The sequence below is a fragment of the Hipposideros armiger genome, unplaced genomic scaffold (assembly GCF_001890085.2).
Source record: "Hipposideros armiger isolate ML-2016 unplaced genomic scaffold, ASM189008v1 scaffold_264, whole genome shotgun sequence".
Taxonomy (NCBI): domain Eukaryota; kingdom Metazoa; phylum Chordata; class Mammalia; order Chiroptera; family Hipposideridae; genus Hipposideros; species Hipposideros armiger.
In genome coordinates, this window is record NW_017731614.1 from 500,641 (window position 1) to 518,558 (window position 17,918).

A 17,918-nucleotide genomic window follows, 5' to 3' on the forward strand; every position below is an offset into this window, starting at 1 on the left:
GCAGTGTCACTGGCCCTCATATGTGGGATCCGAACCGGGGCCCTCTGGCATCCCAAGCGAGTTCTTAACCATCGCGCCACTCGGCCGGCCCTAGGAGTGGAATTATTGAGTTATAGGGTATATATTTACTTGAATAGTTGTTTTCCCTCACTTTATTTTTGAAAATATGGAACCTACAAAAATAGCAAGCATACTAAAATAAGAATCATGTCCCTTTATCTCGATTCATCAATTTTTGCCCATTTCCTTCACAGCCCTCTGTACCTCTGTTTGTGAGTCATCTGAGTGTTGGTTGTAGACGTGATGACAGTTTACCCCTAAGTGCTTCTCCCGAGACCGAGGACATTCTCCTGTATAACCACAACACAGTCATCACACTCAAGAAGTTCAATGTTGGTGAAATAGTATTATCTAATAATACATGGTTCATATTTAAAAACCCCACTTATCCCAGTAATGTCCTTTATGACTTAAAAAAAAATATGGATATGGGATTCAATCCAGAATCATGCATTGCATTTATTTTCATGTTTCTTCAGATTCTGTTCATCTAGAAGAGTTCCTTGCCTGTTCTCTTTCATTATGTAGATATTTTTGAAGAGCTTGGGTCAGTTGCTTTGCACACAGTCCCTCAATTTGGACTGGTCTCAGTGTCCTTCAGGATTTGATTCAGGATAAGCCTTGTTGGTAGGAGAAAGACAGCTCCTTTCAGTTAACAAAAGTAGTCTCTGGGTCAGTACTTTGTAGCTGTAAATATCCAGTGCCCTAATATACATATGTGTGTCTGTATAAATAACTTAATGTATTATTTTTATTGAGGTGAAATTACTTTAAAGTGAACAATTCGCTGTATTCACAAATGTTGTACAGTCACCACCCCACCTCTGTCAAGTTTCAAAACATTTCATCTGCTCCCCCTTCTCTCTGTGGCTCCTGGCAACCGCCAATCTCCATTCTGCCTCTATGGATTTACCTACCCTGAATATTCCATATAAATGGAATTATTCTGTATGTGACCTTTTGTGTCTGGCTTCTCTCACTCAGAATGTTTTCAAGGTTCACCCATGTTGTACATGTATCAGAACTTCATCTCTCTTTGTTTTTTTACTTTTTTTTGTTTTGTTTTTTTACTTTTTTAATCATTAGTTTCAGGTGTATAAAACAGCATAGTGATTAGACATTTACATGCCTCACAAAGTGATAACCCCAGAAGTGTACTACCCATCTGGCACCGTACATAGTTATTAAAGTACCATTGACTATATTCTCTATGCTGTATTTTATCTTCCATGACTATATAACTTTTAAAATTATAGTTGACATTCAATATTACTTTATAGTAGTTTCAGGTGTACAGCATAATGGTTTTAGGCATTTGTATAATTTACGAAGGGCTCCCCCAAAATAATCCTCCCTGGCGCTATGTATAGTGTACAGTATTATTGACTATATTCCTTCATAGTTTATTTCACATCCCTGTGACTATTTTGTAACTACCAATTTGTACTTCCTAATCCTTTCACCTTCCTCACCTGCCCACCTCCCTCCTTTCTAGCAACCATCAGTTTGTTCTCTGTATCTATGAGTCAATTTCTGTTTTGTTTGTTAATTTATTCTGTTCTTTAAATTCCACATATAAGTGAGATCATATGGTCTTTGTCTTTCCCAGTCTGACTTCTTTCACTTAGCATAATATCCTCTAGGTCCATTCGTGTCCTTGCAAATGGTAGGATTTTATTCTTTTTTTATATCAGAGTAACACTCCATTGTATAAATGTACCACAGTTTCTTTATCCAATCATCTGTTGATGGGCATTTCTGTTTCCATATCTTGGCTATTGTGAATAGCGCTGCAGTAAACACAGGGGAGCATATATTTTTTTTGAGTTAGTGTTTTGGATTTCTTCAGATAAATACCGGAAATGGAATTGCGGGGTCTTAAGGTAGTCCCATTTCCAGTATTTTGAGATACCTCCATACTAATTTCTATAGTGGCTGCACCAATCTGCAATCCCACCAACAGTGCACGAGGGTTCCCTTTTCTCCACATCCTAACCAAGACTTGTTTGTTGATTTATTGATGACAGCCATTCTGACACCTGCCTCTCTCTGTTTAATTACTACAGTTCCTTTTTGTGCTGCCAAAATTCTTGAAGCACTTTTTCTTTAGGCAGATTTTTCTTTCATGAGATTCTGCAAAAGAATAGGTGATACAGTTTAAAATTCAGGGCTTGATTTGCGTCTGTTTAAAACATTTTTTGTGTTTTAAGAGAAAATAATATTGTTACATGTTACAATTGTGTACTTATCCTGCTAAGAATCATGATGAGTTTATATTTTCAAGGTAATGTTAGACTTTAATTCCTTTGTGTTATATACCTATGTATGGGGGTGGGTTTATTTGTTTATTAATAAGCTTGTTGAGGAATTTTTTCAAAAGGCATGGTCATGCCTTTAAAATAGTGATTAAAATGGAAAAGAGTTTTAATAATAAAGTGATACAAATAAAGAGCATCTCTTAATCTTTCCATTTCTTTACACCTGTAGTTTCTGAACAGTAAATAAATTCTAGCTTGTGGTTATAATAAAGAATCTCCAGGATTCTGTTCCTAACAGTTTTTATAACTAAAGGAATGAAATTTTCTATGGTCCTTGGAAACATCATTTGTTATACATCAAATATAACAGTATTTGTAATTTTAAAATTTCCCCTCTATTACTGAAAGCAATTATAGTTAATTCCTTTGAACTATCACTGGAAGAGTAAATAGATGATACATCTGCTATTTCCACTATTACAACATTTTAGAAGTTCTTTAAGTCTCAGCATCCTTGTGGCATTACATTAGAGCATTGGTTCTTGCCTGGGAGGAGGGCGCCACTGTGATTTAGCGGGCAGAGGCCAGGGATGCTGCTAAACATCCTACAATGCACGGTATCTGGGGCCCCCCGCCCCCGACACACACAGAATTGTCAGGCCCCCAATATCCATTGTACTGCTGTTGAAAAGTCCTATACTGGGGCTAAACCTTATGAGGTTTGCAGAGATAACCTCTTCAGATTGTTCGGAAAGAATAAGTAACTACCATTTAATGATCAGATTTATGTTTCCAGAGATAAAATTGTCCATGGAGTTGAAAGATGATGGACCTGGCATGCTGACATTCTTCCAAGCTGTGGCTCTAGAATGAGAGCATCAGAATCACATGTGGGGCTTATTAAACCCTCGGTTGCTAGGAGGACTTCTTCTCACGAACTCATGTTGGGTCTGCCTTCTGAGGATCTGATGTCAAGGCGCATCTGTGATTTCACGGCAGTGTCTGTGCACAGTTCTAGCTTGTCTCCTGCTAGTGCTTCAGCTCAGGACGGTCTCATCTTTATGGAGTAGACCTCTACACACCCTCGCTGCCCAACTCCTCCCCCTCCGATTCTGCCTTTTCTTGAGGCTACAGAAGCTATTGGTATCCCTGTGCATTATGTAAATACAGGTCTGAGACTGCTCCCCAGGCCCTACCTCCCATTACAGGTGAAGGCTCAGCCTATCACTGCCGGGCTTGGCACTTGCCTTGATCCATGTGTGCAGAGCAAAGCTCAGCAGGGACAGCCTTTGGCTGAGTGGGGAGTGTGGGCTCTTGGAGTTGGGCAGGTTCTAGCAGTGTCACAAGCGTGCACACTCAGTAAGTGTCTTTATGTGGCAGAAGGGCTCAAAAGCTTCCTCGTGGGGGGTGAGGATTGAATGGGATAAATTGTCTGAAAGACCTGGGCACTAGTGTCTAGCAGGCATTCAGCAGGTAGGATGTAATGTTTGTGTTGCCAGCTGTATCCAGAGGTCCTTTCAGTGTTAACCTTCCCTTCCCCCAATACCCTGTTTTATACCTTCCTTCATCTCTGCCCATCGCCGTTTAGACAGAAGCAAATTCCGTACTGTTGGTGGTATCATCTCAGAGGTTAGAAATTCAACCTGGGGACCTGCAGGGGATTTATAGTTTAAATAAGTGGGATTGTTATACTGCGCTAGAAAAGGGGCGTTTTTGTGTGGTGTGCATCCAAGACTTGTTCACTACTGTGCTCATGACTACTGGGATCTAGTTCTTAGCAGTATAAACTGTTCCTTTTACTTGTTCCTATATTTTGCTCTGATTCCTGTCCTTCTCTGTCTATTTATTGCTTCTAAATTTGTTGTGGTTAGACAACCTGGATTATCAAATTTAAAACTATATCCAGGTTCAGGGCAAGTAGGGTGTGAGTTGCTGGCCTGGAATGGGGATGAAGCTGGGGTTGGGTGCTTGTCAGTGTTGGGGGAGAACAGATGCTCCTACGGCTGTAGGTGGTGACCACCCAAGTAGCTCACAGGTTTTGGTAATTGCGGTTGTGGGCCAAGTTTTCTTCCATGGAGCTAGTGGTGAGCTAAATGAACTCAGTACCTTTTGGGGCAATTGAGAGGATTAAATTGAAAGAAGGATCTTTTGGCATAATAAGACTCTGAGACGAAATTCCCTTTTCTTCCCTCCCATATCTATGCCTCTTGTGGATAGATCACCTTGCTCGACCGTTTTTCTCTGGGAACTCCTGTCATACCACTTGCTGGTTTTTAATGCTCTTCTCTGCATTTCAGGCAAAGTCGTGCATCTGTCATGTTTGTGGTATCCACCTGAACAGGCTTCACTCTTGCCTCCACTGTGTCTTCTTCGGCTGTTTCACAAAGAAACATATTCACGAACATGCGAAGTCGAAACGGCACAATCTGGGTAAGGGGCTTGCTCTCCCGAGGTCTCACTGGGCATTGGCAGTAGTCAGTGCCCTTGACTTTGTGTCCTTGGAATTTAGATGTGCAGTTCTACTCTTCCAGAAGTCCACTTATTTTCTCTAAAATAATTTGTGTCCTCCTTGTGAAACTCGACAGGGGGAATGAAAGAGATAAACTGAACTCAAATGGATTATTGTACCCACCTTGCCTTATGGCATTTAAGTTGGTGTTAATATTTTGTGCAACCTTAAATGATAAATTCTGGTGACTTATATTCAGCTAACTTTCTTTGAAAAATGCTTTTTCTTTAGTGGAATATCAGAGCCTCAATTTCCCTGTGAAAAACATGGTTGGGAATAGATTAGACAAAAATTTGCAAAGAAAGCTCTTAAATGCAGTACGTATTAGGTTATTGATGTCAAAATGGAGTTGGGTGTACCTAGGTGATTTTTATTGCTTTCAGTAATGGAGTTCATTGTTCTCAACAATGCAAATTCATGAAAAGGCTAACAACACTGTGTGGTATCAAGATACATTTACCTTTCATATACTTACAAATTTAAACTCATAACATTTTGGAAGTTATCATAAAGCAAAATTCTGCTCTTATATTTCTGAGTGTGCTCATTAAATACTTTCCTCCTTCACAATAGTGTCTGCTGTGAAATGATTGTGAGGTTGTTAGAATATCCTTCAGAAAATCACTTTCAAAAGGTATAAGCCAGAGAACCTGTTTTGGAAAATACTTCATGTGAGCCTATCAATTCCAGTTAAAGATATTTTTAGGCCTTTTAAAAAAATACTTCTGTAATCTTGTGCTTTCTTGAAAACATTAGCCTAAAAAGCCTTAATTGAAAATGGCATTCCACAAGTTGATAAAATCAGTGCTTTAATCCGTGTCCCTTAAAGCTCCATATAAGCAGTGCACATAGCAAATGATAAAGCTGAGATTGACGTAAATAGTATGTCTATTTTTTTTCTTAATCTTTTTTTGATTTAAGGCAAACCAAAGCTCTCTTATATGATGTGTTCATGCGCCAGTTATTTTATTACAGACACAGGCAAGCACCTCAGTATTGTGCTGTTTGCAATAGCTGCAATTATAATGGAAACATGAATTTCTAGGTGACATGTGCTAGTTCATATTAAGGAAAGCGTGAAAATTCACACAACAAAGTCTATTCCTCACTTCATTTTATAATTTACTTCAAATTTTAGGATGTTTGTTGTGGTGGGTTTTTTTTAAATTTTTTAAATTTAAGGTAGTAGAGATGAAATGTGTCTAGTTGGACACATCTTATTTGGAACTGATAACTTATAGCAAGCATTTGCAGAATGGCTGCTTGGAATTTGGGGCTCAGATTGTGACAGTGAGCTACCTGGCCTTTTTGGAAGGAAAGCTAATGACTCTGATAGTGCTCATCAGCTGTGGATGAGCAGACTGCCCCGTCCCATGGAAGGACAGAGCAGCAAGTGTGACCGCTTCTTACATTGAGTAACCAGAGGGAAAAGACACTGACCAGGACTGTGGATGGGTCAGGATTCTGTGTAGCTACTTGACGTAGATCTTGGCTTGTCAAAAAGTCAAGGTTATCTGGTCAGAGGATAATTTACTGCTATTCTTGCAGAAAGATTGGCAAGTAACTATTGCGCTCCTTTTTTATAATAGTACCAGGAATTCTAGATGTAGTAAAACATAGTTAACTGTATGTCAGGCCAAGTATCCTGATGGACTGATAAGACTCCGTGAAGTTTCCCCTTGTTTTGAATATCGCTGTTTCAGAGAAAAGGCAGAGTTCCCCGATACTTGACTATTGTGTCTTTTGTAAAATATGGATGTGGCACCTCGTTCTCACTCAGATTCCTTTGTGTGAGCTTCCAGAGAAAAGATACATACTTCTTCTGTGTAGGATAAGCTACCTGAAGAGGGAGGAAATCCTTTTGTAATAAGAGTAGGGAAATGGTACAAATGGTCCAACGTCTTAAAAATGTACATGTCTAATTTGTGTTCTGCAGCATTACCTTTTTGTTTTTAATTACATTTTGTCTCTCTTCCCTCCTTTGTTTCTTTAGCCATAGAGCTTATGTATGGAGGTATCTACTGCTTTTTGTGTCAGGACTACATATACGACAGAGACATGGAAATCATTGCCAAAGAGGAGCAACGGAAAGCTTGGAAAATGCAAGGTTTGGTTTTGCTGAGATTTATATGCCTGATTTGTTTCTTAAGTCCTGTGTTTCCTTATGTCTGTCAAGGGCAAAAGTCACCAAGAGAAAGACCAATATCTAGGAAGAGAGTCAGTGTAGGGAGATAGGTGAAGGTAGGAAGAGCCCCCACAAACCTGCTTACTCCCTCCTGTAGGCTCCCTGTGGAGCCAGCCTAGGATCCAGGACAGGCAGGTTAGAGGACTAGCTGTGTAGGTACCGCTTCCCACGGCTTCCTGGAGCTGTCCCCTGCCCCAATCTCCCACAGGCCCGTGGCTGCTGGGAGGGGCTCTGTTGGGCTTAAGAAAGAATGTGCAGGGCCGGCCGAGTGGCGCGATGGTTAAAAACTGGCTTGGGATGCCAGAGGGCCCCGATTCCGATCCCACATATGAGGGCCAGTGACACTGCCCTCCACAGCTAAGATGCTGAACAACAGCTCAACCTGGAGCTGGGCTACCATGAGTCGCCGGCAACAGCGTAGGCTGCAGCCCCTGTGGCAGTGGGTTGCCATGGGCTACCGTACGTAACAAGCAGCCAGCGTGAGCGGCCAGCAGCCGCAGTGAGCGGCCGCCCAGAAGCCGGCGACTGATCTGCCTCGCCAGGGAAGAGCGCAACTCTTGGAGTTGGGCAGGTTCTAGCAGTGTCACAAGCGTGCACACTCAGTAAGTGTCTTTATGTGGCAGAAGGGCTCAAAAGCTTCCTCGTGGGGGGTGAGGATTGAATGGGATAAATTGTCTGAAAGACCTGGGCACTAGTGTCTAGCAGGCATTCAGCAGGTAGGATGTAATGTTTGTGTTGCCAGCTGTATCCAGAGGTCCTTTCAGTGTTAACCTTCCCTTCCCCCAATACCCTGTTTTATACCTTCCTTCATCTCTGCCCATCGCCGTTTAGACAGAAGCAAATTCCGTACTGTTGGTGGTATCATCTCAGAGGTTAGAAATTCAACCTGGGGACCTGCAGGGGATTTATAGTTTAAATAAGTGGGATTGTTATACTGCGCTAGAAAAGGGGCGTTTTTGTGTGGTGTGCATCCAAGACTTGTTCACTACTGTGCTCATGACTACTGGGATCTAGTTCTTAGCAGTATAAACTGTTCCTTTTACTTGTTCCTATATTTTGCTCTGATTCCTGTCCTTCTCTGTCTATTTATTGCTTCTAAATTTGTTGTGGTTAGACAACCTGGATTATCAAATTTAAAACTATATCCAGGTTCAGGGCAAGTAGGGTGTGAGTTGCTGGCCTGGAATGGGGATGAAGCTGGGGTTGGGTGCTTGTCAGTGTTGGGGGAGAACAGATGCTCCTACGGCTGTAGGTGGTGACCACCCAAGTAGCTCACAGGTTTTGGTAATTGCGGTTGTGGGCCAAGTTTTCTTCCATGGAGCTAGTGGTGAGCTAAATGAACTCAGTACCTTTTGGGGCAATTGAGAGGATTAAATTGAAAGAAGGATCTTTTGGCATANACTGTTCCCATCCCCCCAATTCCCCAATAAAAAAAAAATCTAAAAAAAAAAAGAAAGAATGCACCAACACTAATGTTCTCCCATTTAAGGGCATGTTTGTAGGTACAGCTCCAGCAAGGCCGCGTCCCCATCTGGTCCCTGAAGCATTGTTTGCCCTCAGCTCTCCAGTATTCCAGAAAGCAGTCCCCTCAGTAATATTAAAATGTATGTACTGGTTCCTTCCAGGAAGGCAGACTGTTTTCTGATTACATTATTATAGAATCTCTTTAACTGTTCAGGTTATGTTTAATCTGTGTCAACAGAAGGAAGATTTCCAGGTGGAAAATGTGATAATCTACCACCTTAGCACCTGGTTTAGGGTTTCCCTCTCCTGTGAAGTGCCTCAGTGGCCATGGGACCACTGTGGTTTCTTATTTGCTGTCACTTCCATCCGCACACATGCTGCCTTCTCCGGGTCTATACAAACGTCACACAACCCCTTTCTTTATCGTTCATGTATTTTTGGCTTCCCTGATTTTTTTTCCTTTTTTGTTCAGTTTTTATTTCCATATGTGCTCATGCTGTTATGACAGTGATAGGTATAGTTTCTCCCACCTGACTGTTGAGCATCTCTCAACTAGCAGAACCAGCACTGTTTACAAAGAGAACATATAACCTAGCATCTGTTTTACAGATTTTTGCCTTAATTGTTCTGCTTTAAAAACAACTCCCTTTTTTTGTTTGTTTGTTTTTTGGGTTTTTTTTGGTTTGAGAAAGGAAGGATAGAAACAGGTACTCTCGGTGATGAGAACTGTTTGTGTTTAACAAATCTTTTCTGGAGAACAGCCACTTTAACTTCAACTTCTGTTCTTTTCCCCCTCAAACATTTAGTAACATTTCCATGAGTCTGAGTATACTGTTTCTTTGTGCAGAACACTAGATCACAGGGCTAAGAAATGTGTGTGCCAGAGTAAAGTAGAATTCTCCTAAAATCTACAGTTCCACCTGTCAGATGCTGTTCTATTAAAGTTTATTAAATTATGCAGAAATTTTAGGTACCATGGAACAAGTACCTCAGAGTGACTAGGGTGTGTATTAGGATGAAATGTGACACTTATTAGCAGTTATAGCATTATTGTCTTTGGTTTAAATCTCTTATGGGTACAGCTGCTCAACAAGATATATTTTTCAAAATACATTTCAAGAAATGCATTTTTCTATCTGTCAGTTTTACTCATTCAACAAAGAACTCTTCATCTAAGTTGCCAAGTATTTCCCATTGGTGCTGATGCGACAATCTCTCTCTACTCAAGGATTAAAGGCTGTGAAAAACACAACCATCTTGGCATTAGAGTCAGGGTAGCTTTACTTGGAGATACTGCTTTCCTTCTTGTAGGAAACAGCTTATTCACAGCACAATCTCTGTAAGTGTTCTGTTTAGCATGTCACAGCACAATAGGGTTTTAGAAAGACCTTGTGTTACAGATGTCCCTCTTTGAAGTACAACCTGGTAAATAGTATATTACCACCATTTTCATTTATAAATACACTTGTTGAAAATTTAGCTATCAGCACCTGGAATTGTCTTTCATCTGCTTAGGTGTTGGAGAGAAGTTTTCAACTTGGGAACCAACCAAACGTGAGCTTGAGCTGCTGAAACACAACCCAAAAAGGCGAAAGATCACCTCTAACTGCACCATAGGTAGGTGGGTGACAGTGCTCGCAGTGGTGGTCTGTTTTCATTCCTAGTTAGGTTTATTCCTCTTAAAATTAGTAGATGTCAAACTGGGTTTCCTGACATAGTACTCTAAGCCTCTGAATAACTCATTCATCTATTTGCTTAGCAGCCACTTCTTGAGCCCCTGGTTCTCTGTGGGGACCTGCAATAGGCTTGGGGTGCAGTGATGGGTGGAAGTAGTCCCTGTCCCGTAGAGTCCACTGGTGTAAAAAGGCTCAAGTTTATTTTCACCAGGTTGAGACTGCGTACAGCAATCTTCAGGGAGCAAAATACATGTGTGAGCCTGTTCTGTGGGTTTCCCAAGACTTGAAGGAAGACATTTTTAAAACTTTTGTTTAAAGCTATTTTTGTTTGTTGTTAGAGAGGCTCCATTTTGACCTGTCCAGTTGATAATTTTATCAAAACTTGCAATGGCTCAGGTGGGGGACCAGGGGAGGGGTGGTGGTGAGAACATTCCTCAGTGTAGTTTATATAAAAGTTGCATAAAAATCAGGACAGTATTATATTTCTTCTTGCTCTTTTCTTCTTGAATGAATGAATAAAAGAAAGTGGACACATAAATGTAGAGGAACCAATGTGATTCTGTTGCGGTTCAGTGGTACCTCTAGGTCAGTGCCACGTCACCCCACTCTCTTCTCTGCCTCCTTCCCAGGTCTGCGAGGGCTCATCAACCTTGGGAACACGTGCTTCATGAACTGCATCGTCCAGGCCCTCACCCACACACCGCTCCTGCGGGACTTCTTCCTGTCTGATAGGCACAGGTGTGAAATGCAGAGCCCCAGCTCCTGTCTGGTCTGTGAGATGTCATCCCTCTTTCAGGAGGTGAGCACTGTTTACTTTTGCAGTGGAACATTTCTGTAACTATGTTTCTCCCCCTTTTTAAGTAAAATAAAATAAGGTTGACTACAGCATAATAAAGGAGGGCAAATTTCTAAAACCTTACATAGTGAGTAAATATATGCTGTGTGCATTTATTATGGAAGACACACATTTTTTCCAAAAAGAACTGTTAGAAGACTACTGGCCTTGTTTTTCGAGGCACGCAGCTGACTTAGAGGGTGAGAAAGAGAGTGGCATAGCTGGTGGATAGTGTTTGTGAATCCTGTGGGGTTCGCCCTTTCCTGTTGTTTGCCGTCTGCACTCACTAGGTGTGTTAATGTGCACGTGCCACTTCCCTGTTTGTTCTCAAGGAGAGTGGATCTTCTTTTCTGTTGGTGGACCTTCCTGAGTGATTCACACGTCTGCTTTTGTGACCCTCTGTCCCGAGCATCAAATTCTGCTCCCCTGGTTGGGTTGTGTCTGTCCTGTCATGACCATCCTAACCAACACTGACAGCATGACACAGCTCAGACGTCCTTGGGCTGGACTCGCTGCACTCAGCTTGGTGACCTCAGAAAAGCCTTTTAGAGCTGAAACAGCTCAGCCATCCCGAGCACAAAACGGGGCTGCTACCTGCCCCGTAGGTTGCTGAGAGGTCCTGGGCATACTTGAGGTGTCCAGCACAGGGGCCCCCGCAGACTTGGCCTGGTCTGTTCCGTCAATAACCTCTGATGGCAATCCAGCCATGCCCGCTCGCCCACACATTGTGCACTGGCTGCTTTTGCACTGCCTGGAGGAGGTGAGGCCTGGTTGAGCTACTGTGACAGAGACCACCTGGCCTGCAAAGCCGGAATCATCGACTACCTTACCCTTATCAGAAAAAATTGGCCTACATCTGGTCTAGCCTGATCCCTTTTCTTCATCCCCAGCAGGCCAGTAACTATCAGGGTCACAGCAGTGAGCAAACCTAATAAAATCGTTGGGCCCAAAGAAAGGCAGGTGCAGCTGCAAAACTAATGGGTAGGTGTGTCACTTCTACACATGGATTTCGGCCTTTTTTACTGGGCACTATTGGGTGATAAATTAATATAGGTTTGGGTTTATTACAGTATAATTTACAAAGAGCGGACTTCACCTTTTAGTGTATAGATCTATTTCTCTTGACAGATGCATGTCATAATTCATCATCTAGGACTATCGTAGAAAACTAGATGGTGGGAACGGGGAAGACAATACGCAAACTCAGAAAGCCCAGTGAGTCCAACTTCTACGTGTGTCTTTGTGTTCAGCATGTGGCATTTAGTCCTGACAAGCGATTTTGTTTGCCTTCTCTCTGAGTAGTTTTACTCTGGGCACCGGTCTCCCCACATCCCGTACAAGTTGCTGCACCTGGTGTGGACTCACGCCCGGCACCTGGCAGGCTACGAGCAGCAGGATGCCCACGAGTTCCTCATTGCAGCCCTGGACGTCCTGCACCGGCACTGTAAAGGTGCGTGCCTGCACCCTCAGAGCGCATGCGTGGGGGTGGGAGGGCAGTGTGTGCACGCCTGACAACGATACCAGGTCTGTGTTATAATCGTAGGTTTTCTCCAGTAAGATAAACACTATAATTATCTCAGATTTTTCATGGTTTGTTTTACGAGGGGGGAAATAGTTTCCAGTGTTGTCCTCTGACCTTTCCGGGAGTGGAGCAGGGTAGCAGTTTGTCTTGTACAGCCTGTAACAGTGAACAGTGAGCTCTCTGTCCTTGATGGGCCTTTGCCTTGAGTCCTCTACTGCTGGCTTCTCCTTGGCCTGATGTGTGAGGGCCTCACCTGCAGCTCCTCTGGGTTGACACGGCTGTGTCAGGCCAAAAGCTTCTGAATGTGCTTGAAACTCAGCCCAACGATCAAAACTATCGCCTTCCCCTGGGGAGTCTCCAAAAGGCCATCATTACTCTAGAGCAGCCAGAGACTAGGAACACAGAGCTGAGCCTGCACACTGGCCAGTACTTTCGCGGCCCTGAGGCAGGTTCATTTTTCAACCAAGGGCCTTTTCTTTTTGTCTCTTTCAGGAACCCCCTGGAGCTTGACTCCTCCCATAACAGGCTTCTCAGAATGTGTGGGTTTAGATGGTATATGGGAGGGGCAGCGGGCAGCAGCTCCTAGGGCTCAAAGGCAGATGAGGACTGAGTAAGGGGCACAGTGGTCCCCTCCCCTGCCCTTCCCTGTGTGGGGCTCACAGTTTGAAGGCCCTGTGCTGACCTATAACTGACAATAGGCATCAACTGAGGGATGAGTGTGGTTCAGAATCACCTGGACGACTCCTTAAAGCACACAGTCGGCCCTTCTGTTTGGTGGGCCTGAAGTGAGCTCAGGAGTTGTTGTTCCTAGGTGACACTGCTGGTTCAGAAGCGTACTCTCAAGTGTAAGTGAAGTATGTTCAGGTCACAAGTTACCTGGTTACCTGTGGCCTCTAGGCTGGTACGGCTAGTTACAGGTGATATCCTACTGGCCGCTTTCCCCTTCCATTGAGGTCCTTCAAGAACAAAGTCCTGTTTCTCCAGGTCACTTTGTTGAACCGCCTTCATGCTGCTGCCTTTAAGTCTCTCGGGTCATTGGGCTGGCTGCTCTCACAAATGCCCTGTGGAATCTGAGATGACAGCTCAGAGACAAGCCAAACTTGAAATAAGACAGCTTGTTCTGATCAATTGTCATGGCTGTGGGTTCCAGATTTTTTTGTATCTAAATTTTTCTCTTATGAAAACATACACACGATCCTTTTAATGCTTGCCCTAGGAATCAAATCAGAGTTGCTTAACAGCTTAGGTAAGGTTTAGTTTCCTAGTATAAAGCATAACATACTAGTATAAAGCATAATATACAAACAAAAAAGAGCCATGTGAAAGATTAAGTTGTTACTCCAGGCACTTGAAAATAATTAAGAGACCTCTGTTTGAAAGTGCATTGCTGTTAAAATGTTCATATGACAGGAAAAATGAAGAAACCGTTGTATCTATTCTCTAATTCCTTTTGAAGTGTCTGGGGAGAAATGTAAGGCTCTTCTTAGAAACACAGTCGTCAGAATTTTTCTGAATCCTGAATTCCTCAGGGTCGCTAGTTCACAGCATGTGGGGGAGGCCACTTAGCAGGCCCCCTGTGCACGTGCCTACGTGTTGTTTTTGTATGTAGACAATACCAGATACCTTCAGGTATCTTTTGGCCTGTTTTTCTTGGTGCCTTCCTGTATGTATTTTCCCGTACCCTAACATTTTTGCCCCATAAATGAATTTGAGATCTTTCTGGGTGGCATTTTCTCCCTAATCTCTCCAGGCAACTACTATCAGAAGGCTGTGGCCACCCTTTATTCCTGTGTAATATTTAACTTTTTTGATACATAATTCATATACAGATGGACACACACACTCTTATTTCCATGTCTAGTTGAATGACAGTTTTATAGAATGTATATAGGATATATATGAATATTATATTTCACCATATAAGTTTTATATTCATATATCTACACACAAATTACATACACAGTTGACCCTTGAACAACGTAGAGGCACAGTCAAAATTCTGGGTATAATTAAAGTTAGCCCTCCATATACTCGGGTCCAACCATCAGTTGACCCTTGAACAATGTACGTTTGAACTGTGAGGTCAATTGAAAAACATCTGCATGTAAGTGGTCCTGCACAGTTCAAACCTACATTGTTCAAGGGTCAACTGTAAACAAGACTTGTATTGAACTAGGGAGGATGGGAATTGTACTTACCTAGATACAACTGACTGGAAAACAGTGGTTCCTGAAGCCCCAGAATGTGGGAACTGATGAGAAAAACAGACAAGCGGGAGTCCTGCAGGGACACTCTCTGAAGTAAGGACACATGTAGTCCAGGGAGTGCGAGTAGAGACTTCCCTGGGAGTATTCAACCCACAGTACGTGGTGTGATCAAACAATACGGTGAATGTTTACATTAAAAAAGTGTATTACATTACAGTAAAAGGCAAATTGCCGTTAACTACCCCCCCACACACCCCTGCTTTGAACACTTATCCCATCGTTCTTGCCACTTTCTGAAGCAGTTCTGGAAGTCCTCTTTCGTGAATGTCTTTAGTTGTGCTGTCATGGCTGCCTCAATGTCCTGAATCATTTTGACTTTGGGAAAGAACCAGAAGTTGCACGGTGCCAGATCCACTGAATAAGGTGGATGAGGACACACCATAGTGCTTTTATTGGACAGAAATGGCTGCACCAGAAGCTGTGTGTGACATGGAGCGTTGTCATGGCGGAGGATGATTTACTGCACACTTTAAAACACACCTTTTCTCAACCGTATCTCACACCCGACTGATTGCACTGAACAAGTTGAAGCTTGTTTTGAACACTGTTACTGAGGGTTCGACATGCTGCTTCCATATTGAAGAGCCTTTCCATTGGATGGCACTCGGCACCAGCATTCACTGCATTTTGTGATCACAGTGGAAAGGCTCCGTGTCACACATGGCTTCTGGTACGGTAACTTCTGTCAAAAACATTACGGTGTGTCCTCATCCACCTTATTCACCCGATCTGGCACCATGCGACTACTGGCTCTTCCCCAAAGTCAAAATGAACAAGAAAGGTAAATGTTGTGAATCGATTCATGATATCGAGGCAGCCAAGACAAAGCAACTAAAGACACTCACAAAAGAGGATTTCCAGAACTACTTCAGAAAGTGGCAAGAACGATGGGATCAGTGTGTTCGAAGCAAGGGGGAGTGGTTTTTTTTTAAAGATTTTATTGGGGGACTGGGGGAGTGTAACAGCATTGGTGAATTGGGGAAGGGGAACAGACAAGTTGCTGTCCTTTTGTTCTTCAGTCTAGTTGTGGAGGACGTCACTTCACTGGCCCATGTTGGTATTATCATTGCACTCTTCCCGAGTGAGGCAGATCGGTTTCTGGCCACTGGATGGCGGCTCTTGGCAGCTCACGCTGGCTGCCGGCCATTCACGGTAGCTCATGGCAACCCACTGCAGCAGGGGCTGCAACCTACGCCATTGCTGGCAACTCATGGCAGCCCAGCTCCAGGTTGAGCTGTTGTTCACCATCTTAGCTGTAGAGGGCGCAGCGTCACTGGCCCTCAGGCGGGATCTGAACCGGGGCGCTGCTGCTCAGAGCTGGTGTCCCAAGCCAACTCCTAACCAATGCGCCACTCGGCCGGCCCGCGAGGGGGAATATATTGAGGGGGATTGATGGCAGTGTGTGTTTCACTGTAATAAATTTTCTTTTAAAATTCACCGTATTATTTGATCACACCTCGTAGGTTGGGCCACCTCACTAGAAAAGTCTTTTCAGTGATTCTGGAAATGCAAAAGGAATCAGTACCTTTTCCCATTTACTGGGCATTTGATACATTCTGGTGCCAACATAGAAGCTAAGGATATCTTCTTAGGGAGTGGAGAAGAAGAAAAGAGAAAATAAAACAAACTGGCTGGGTCGTTCTCACTTTCCCTGCCAGGTGTGTTGTTTGAATGATAAGTGTCTTCATAGGCCCTTGTGAGAGTGTCGACACCTCAGCTTCCATGATGCTTCTGTGGGTGAATGGCTCACCCCTTGGGTCTGTGGCTCTTGGAAACTTGCTGACTTTAGGGGGTGGGGGGTGGGTACAGATGGGAATCACAGCTCCAGTCTCCCCAGGTGATGATAATGGGAAGAAGGCCAACAACCCCAACCACTGCAACTGCATCATAGACCAGATCTTCACAGGCGGGCTGCAGTCGGACGTCACCTGCCAGGTCTGCCAGTAAGTGGGGGCTTCCGGCGGGACACCAAGTGTTCTGGAATGCCAGTGCTTTCTGGGTCACGCCAGCCAGACCATAATGAGGGAGCCCAGGTTCTGTCAGAGAGAAGACTGCCCTGGGTGCGGCCTACTATCAGCATGGCACAGTTTCAACCTGCAGACTGCTGTGTTCTGAGAAGTTTTTAAAATGTGTAGACGCTGGGAACATGATGTAGTCACGCTTTCTTCGTGATGTGTCAGTAGAGCGAGTCTCACAGTGGAGCATCTGCAGCACAGCCCGATGGGAAGCAGTTCTGTTTAAACGGCTGGTGGCGAGTATTGGGATAAAATAGCTCCAATAGGAAAGATGCAAGAAAAAGAAAAAGTTCACCCTGATATGAAGGTCATCAGGGCAGTGTCCCCACTGGGGGTGCAAGGCTTCATGTTGAGGCCGTCTGTCACTGCCCACATCCAGCAGTGAGTGCCTTAAGCTCCCTGCCACATGTTTGCTTTCCTGAGGGCCCCTGCCACCAGGAGCTAAACAAAGAGCCCCCGTCACGGACTGGGTCTCATATGGCAGATACTCAACAGACATGCTCCAAAGTGTGTCAGTTTTTAATTATTTCACAGATTCCTTTCCATTTTCTTCAAAGTAGTGTCCCTGAATTCTTCACAGGTTTGTGTTCTGTGCTCAGAGCCCAAAGCTTTCATTTCCAGTGGGAGAGTACATTGGTGTTAAGGTTAGAAGAACCCTTTCATTCACCTTCAGTGTACTCCCATGGTGTTTATTTCACTTCAACTTTTTTTAAAACCCTAGTCATCCACTAAAATTTCAGAACCTATAATGGATTACCAGATTTTATAGGATAAATCAGATATTGGAAAAGAGTCAGTTTGCCTGTGTCATAGTGCAGTTTTCTGTTAAGTAGCACATATCATCACGGGCCATCACTCTAAGCAGTTTAGACCACGGCTTTAAAATAGCTGCCTCATTGGCCCTGGACTGCTGGACTCCCTCAGCAGGTGATTTCTTGGGTATACATTCTATGGAAATTTCTGTAGTAAATGTCTCAGTCTGGGAGTTTCGTGTTTGTATATTTTAGAATAAATCTCCCAGACAAAATTGGCTTCATTAGATAGAGCTGCTGTTCAGTTCGGGATCTGGGCCCTGTCAGTGCATGCTTAGTGTGTGGCACATGCTTGGAGGTCTGAGTTATTACCCA

General features: G+C 43.5%; 1 protein-coding gene across 2 annotated transcripts in view; it reads left to right on the forward strand.

Moving 5' to 3' along the window:
• The window catches only part of USP22 (ubiquitin specific peptidase 22), a 46,595-nt gene that overhangs the window by 18,527 nt on the left and 10,150 nt on the right, over positions 1 to 17,918 (forward strand). For both annotated transcript variants that reach the window (XM_019656726.1, XM_019656727.1), the window contains exons 2-7: positions 4,616 to 4,748; positions 6,821 to 6,934; positions 9,992 to 10,093; positions 10,782 to 10,951; positions 12,290 to 12,437; positions 16,614 to 16,719. In XM_019656726.1, coding sequence (XP_019512271.1) covers positions 4,616 to 4,748; positions 6,821 to 6,934; positions 9,992 to 10,093; positions 10,782 to 10,951; positions 12,290 to 12,437; positions 16,614 to 16,719 — 773 coding nt within the window. The remainder of the gene's footprint in view (positions 1 to 4,615; positions 4,749 to 6,820; positions 6,935 to 9,991; positions 10,094 to 10,781; positions 10,952 to 12,289; positions 12,438 to 16,613; positions 16,720 to 17,918) is intronic.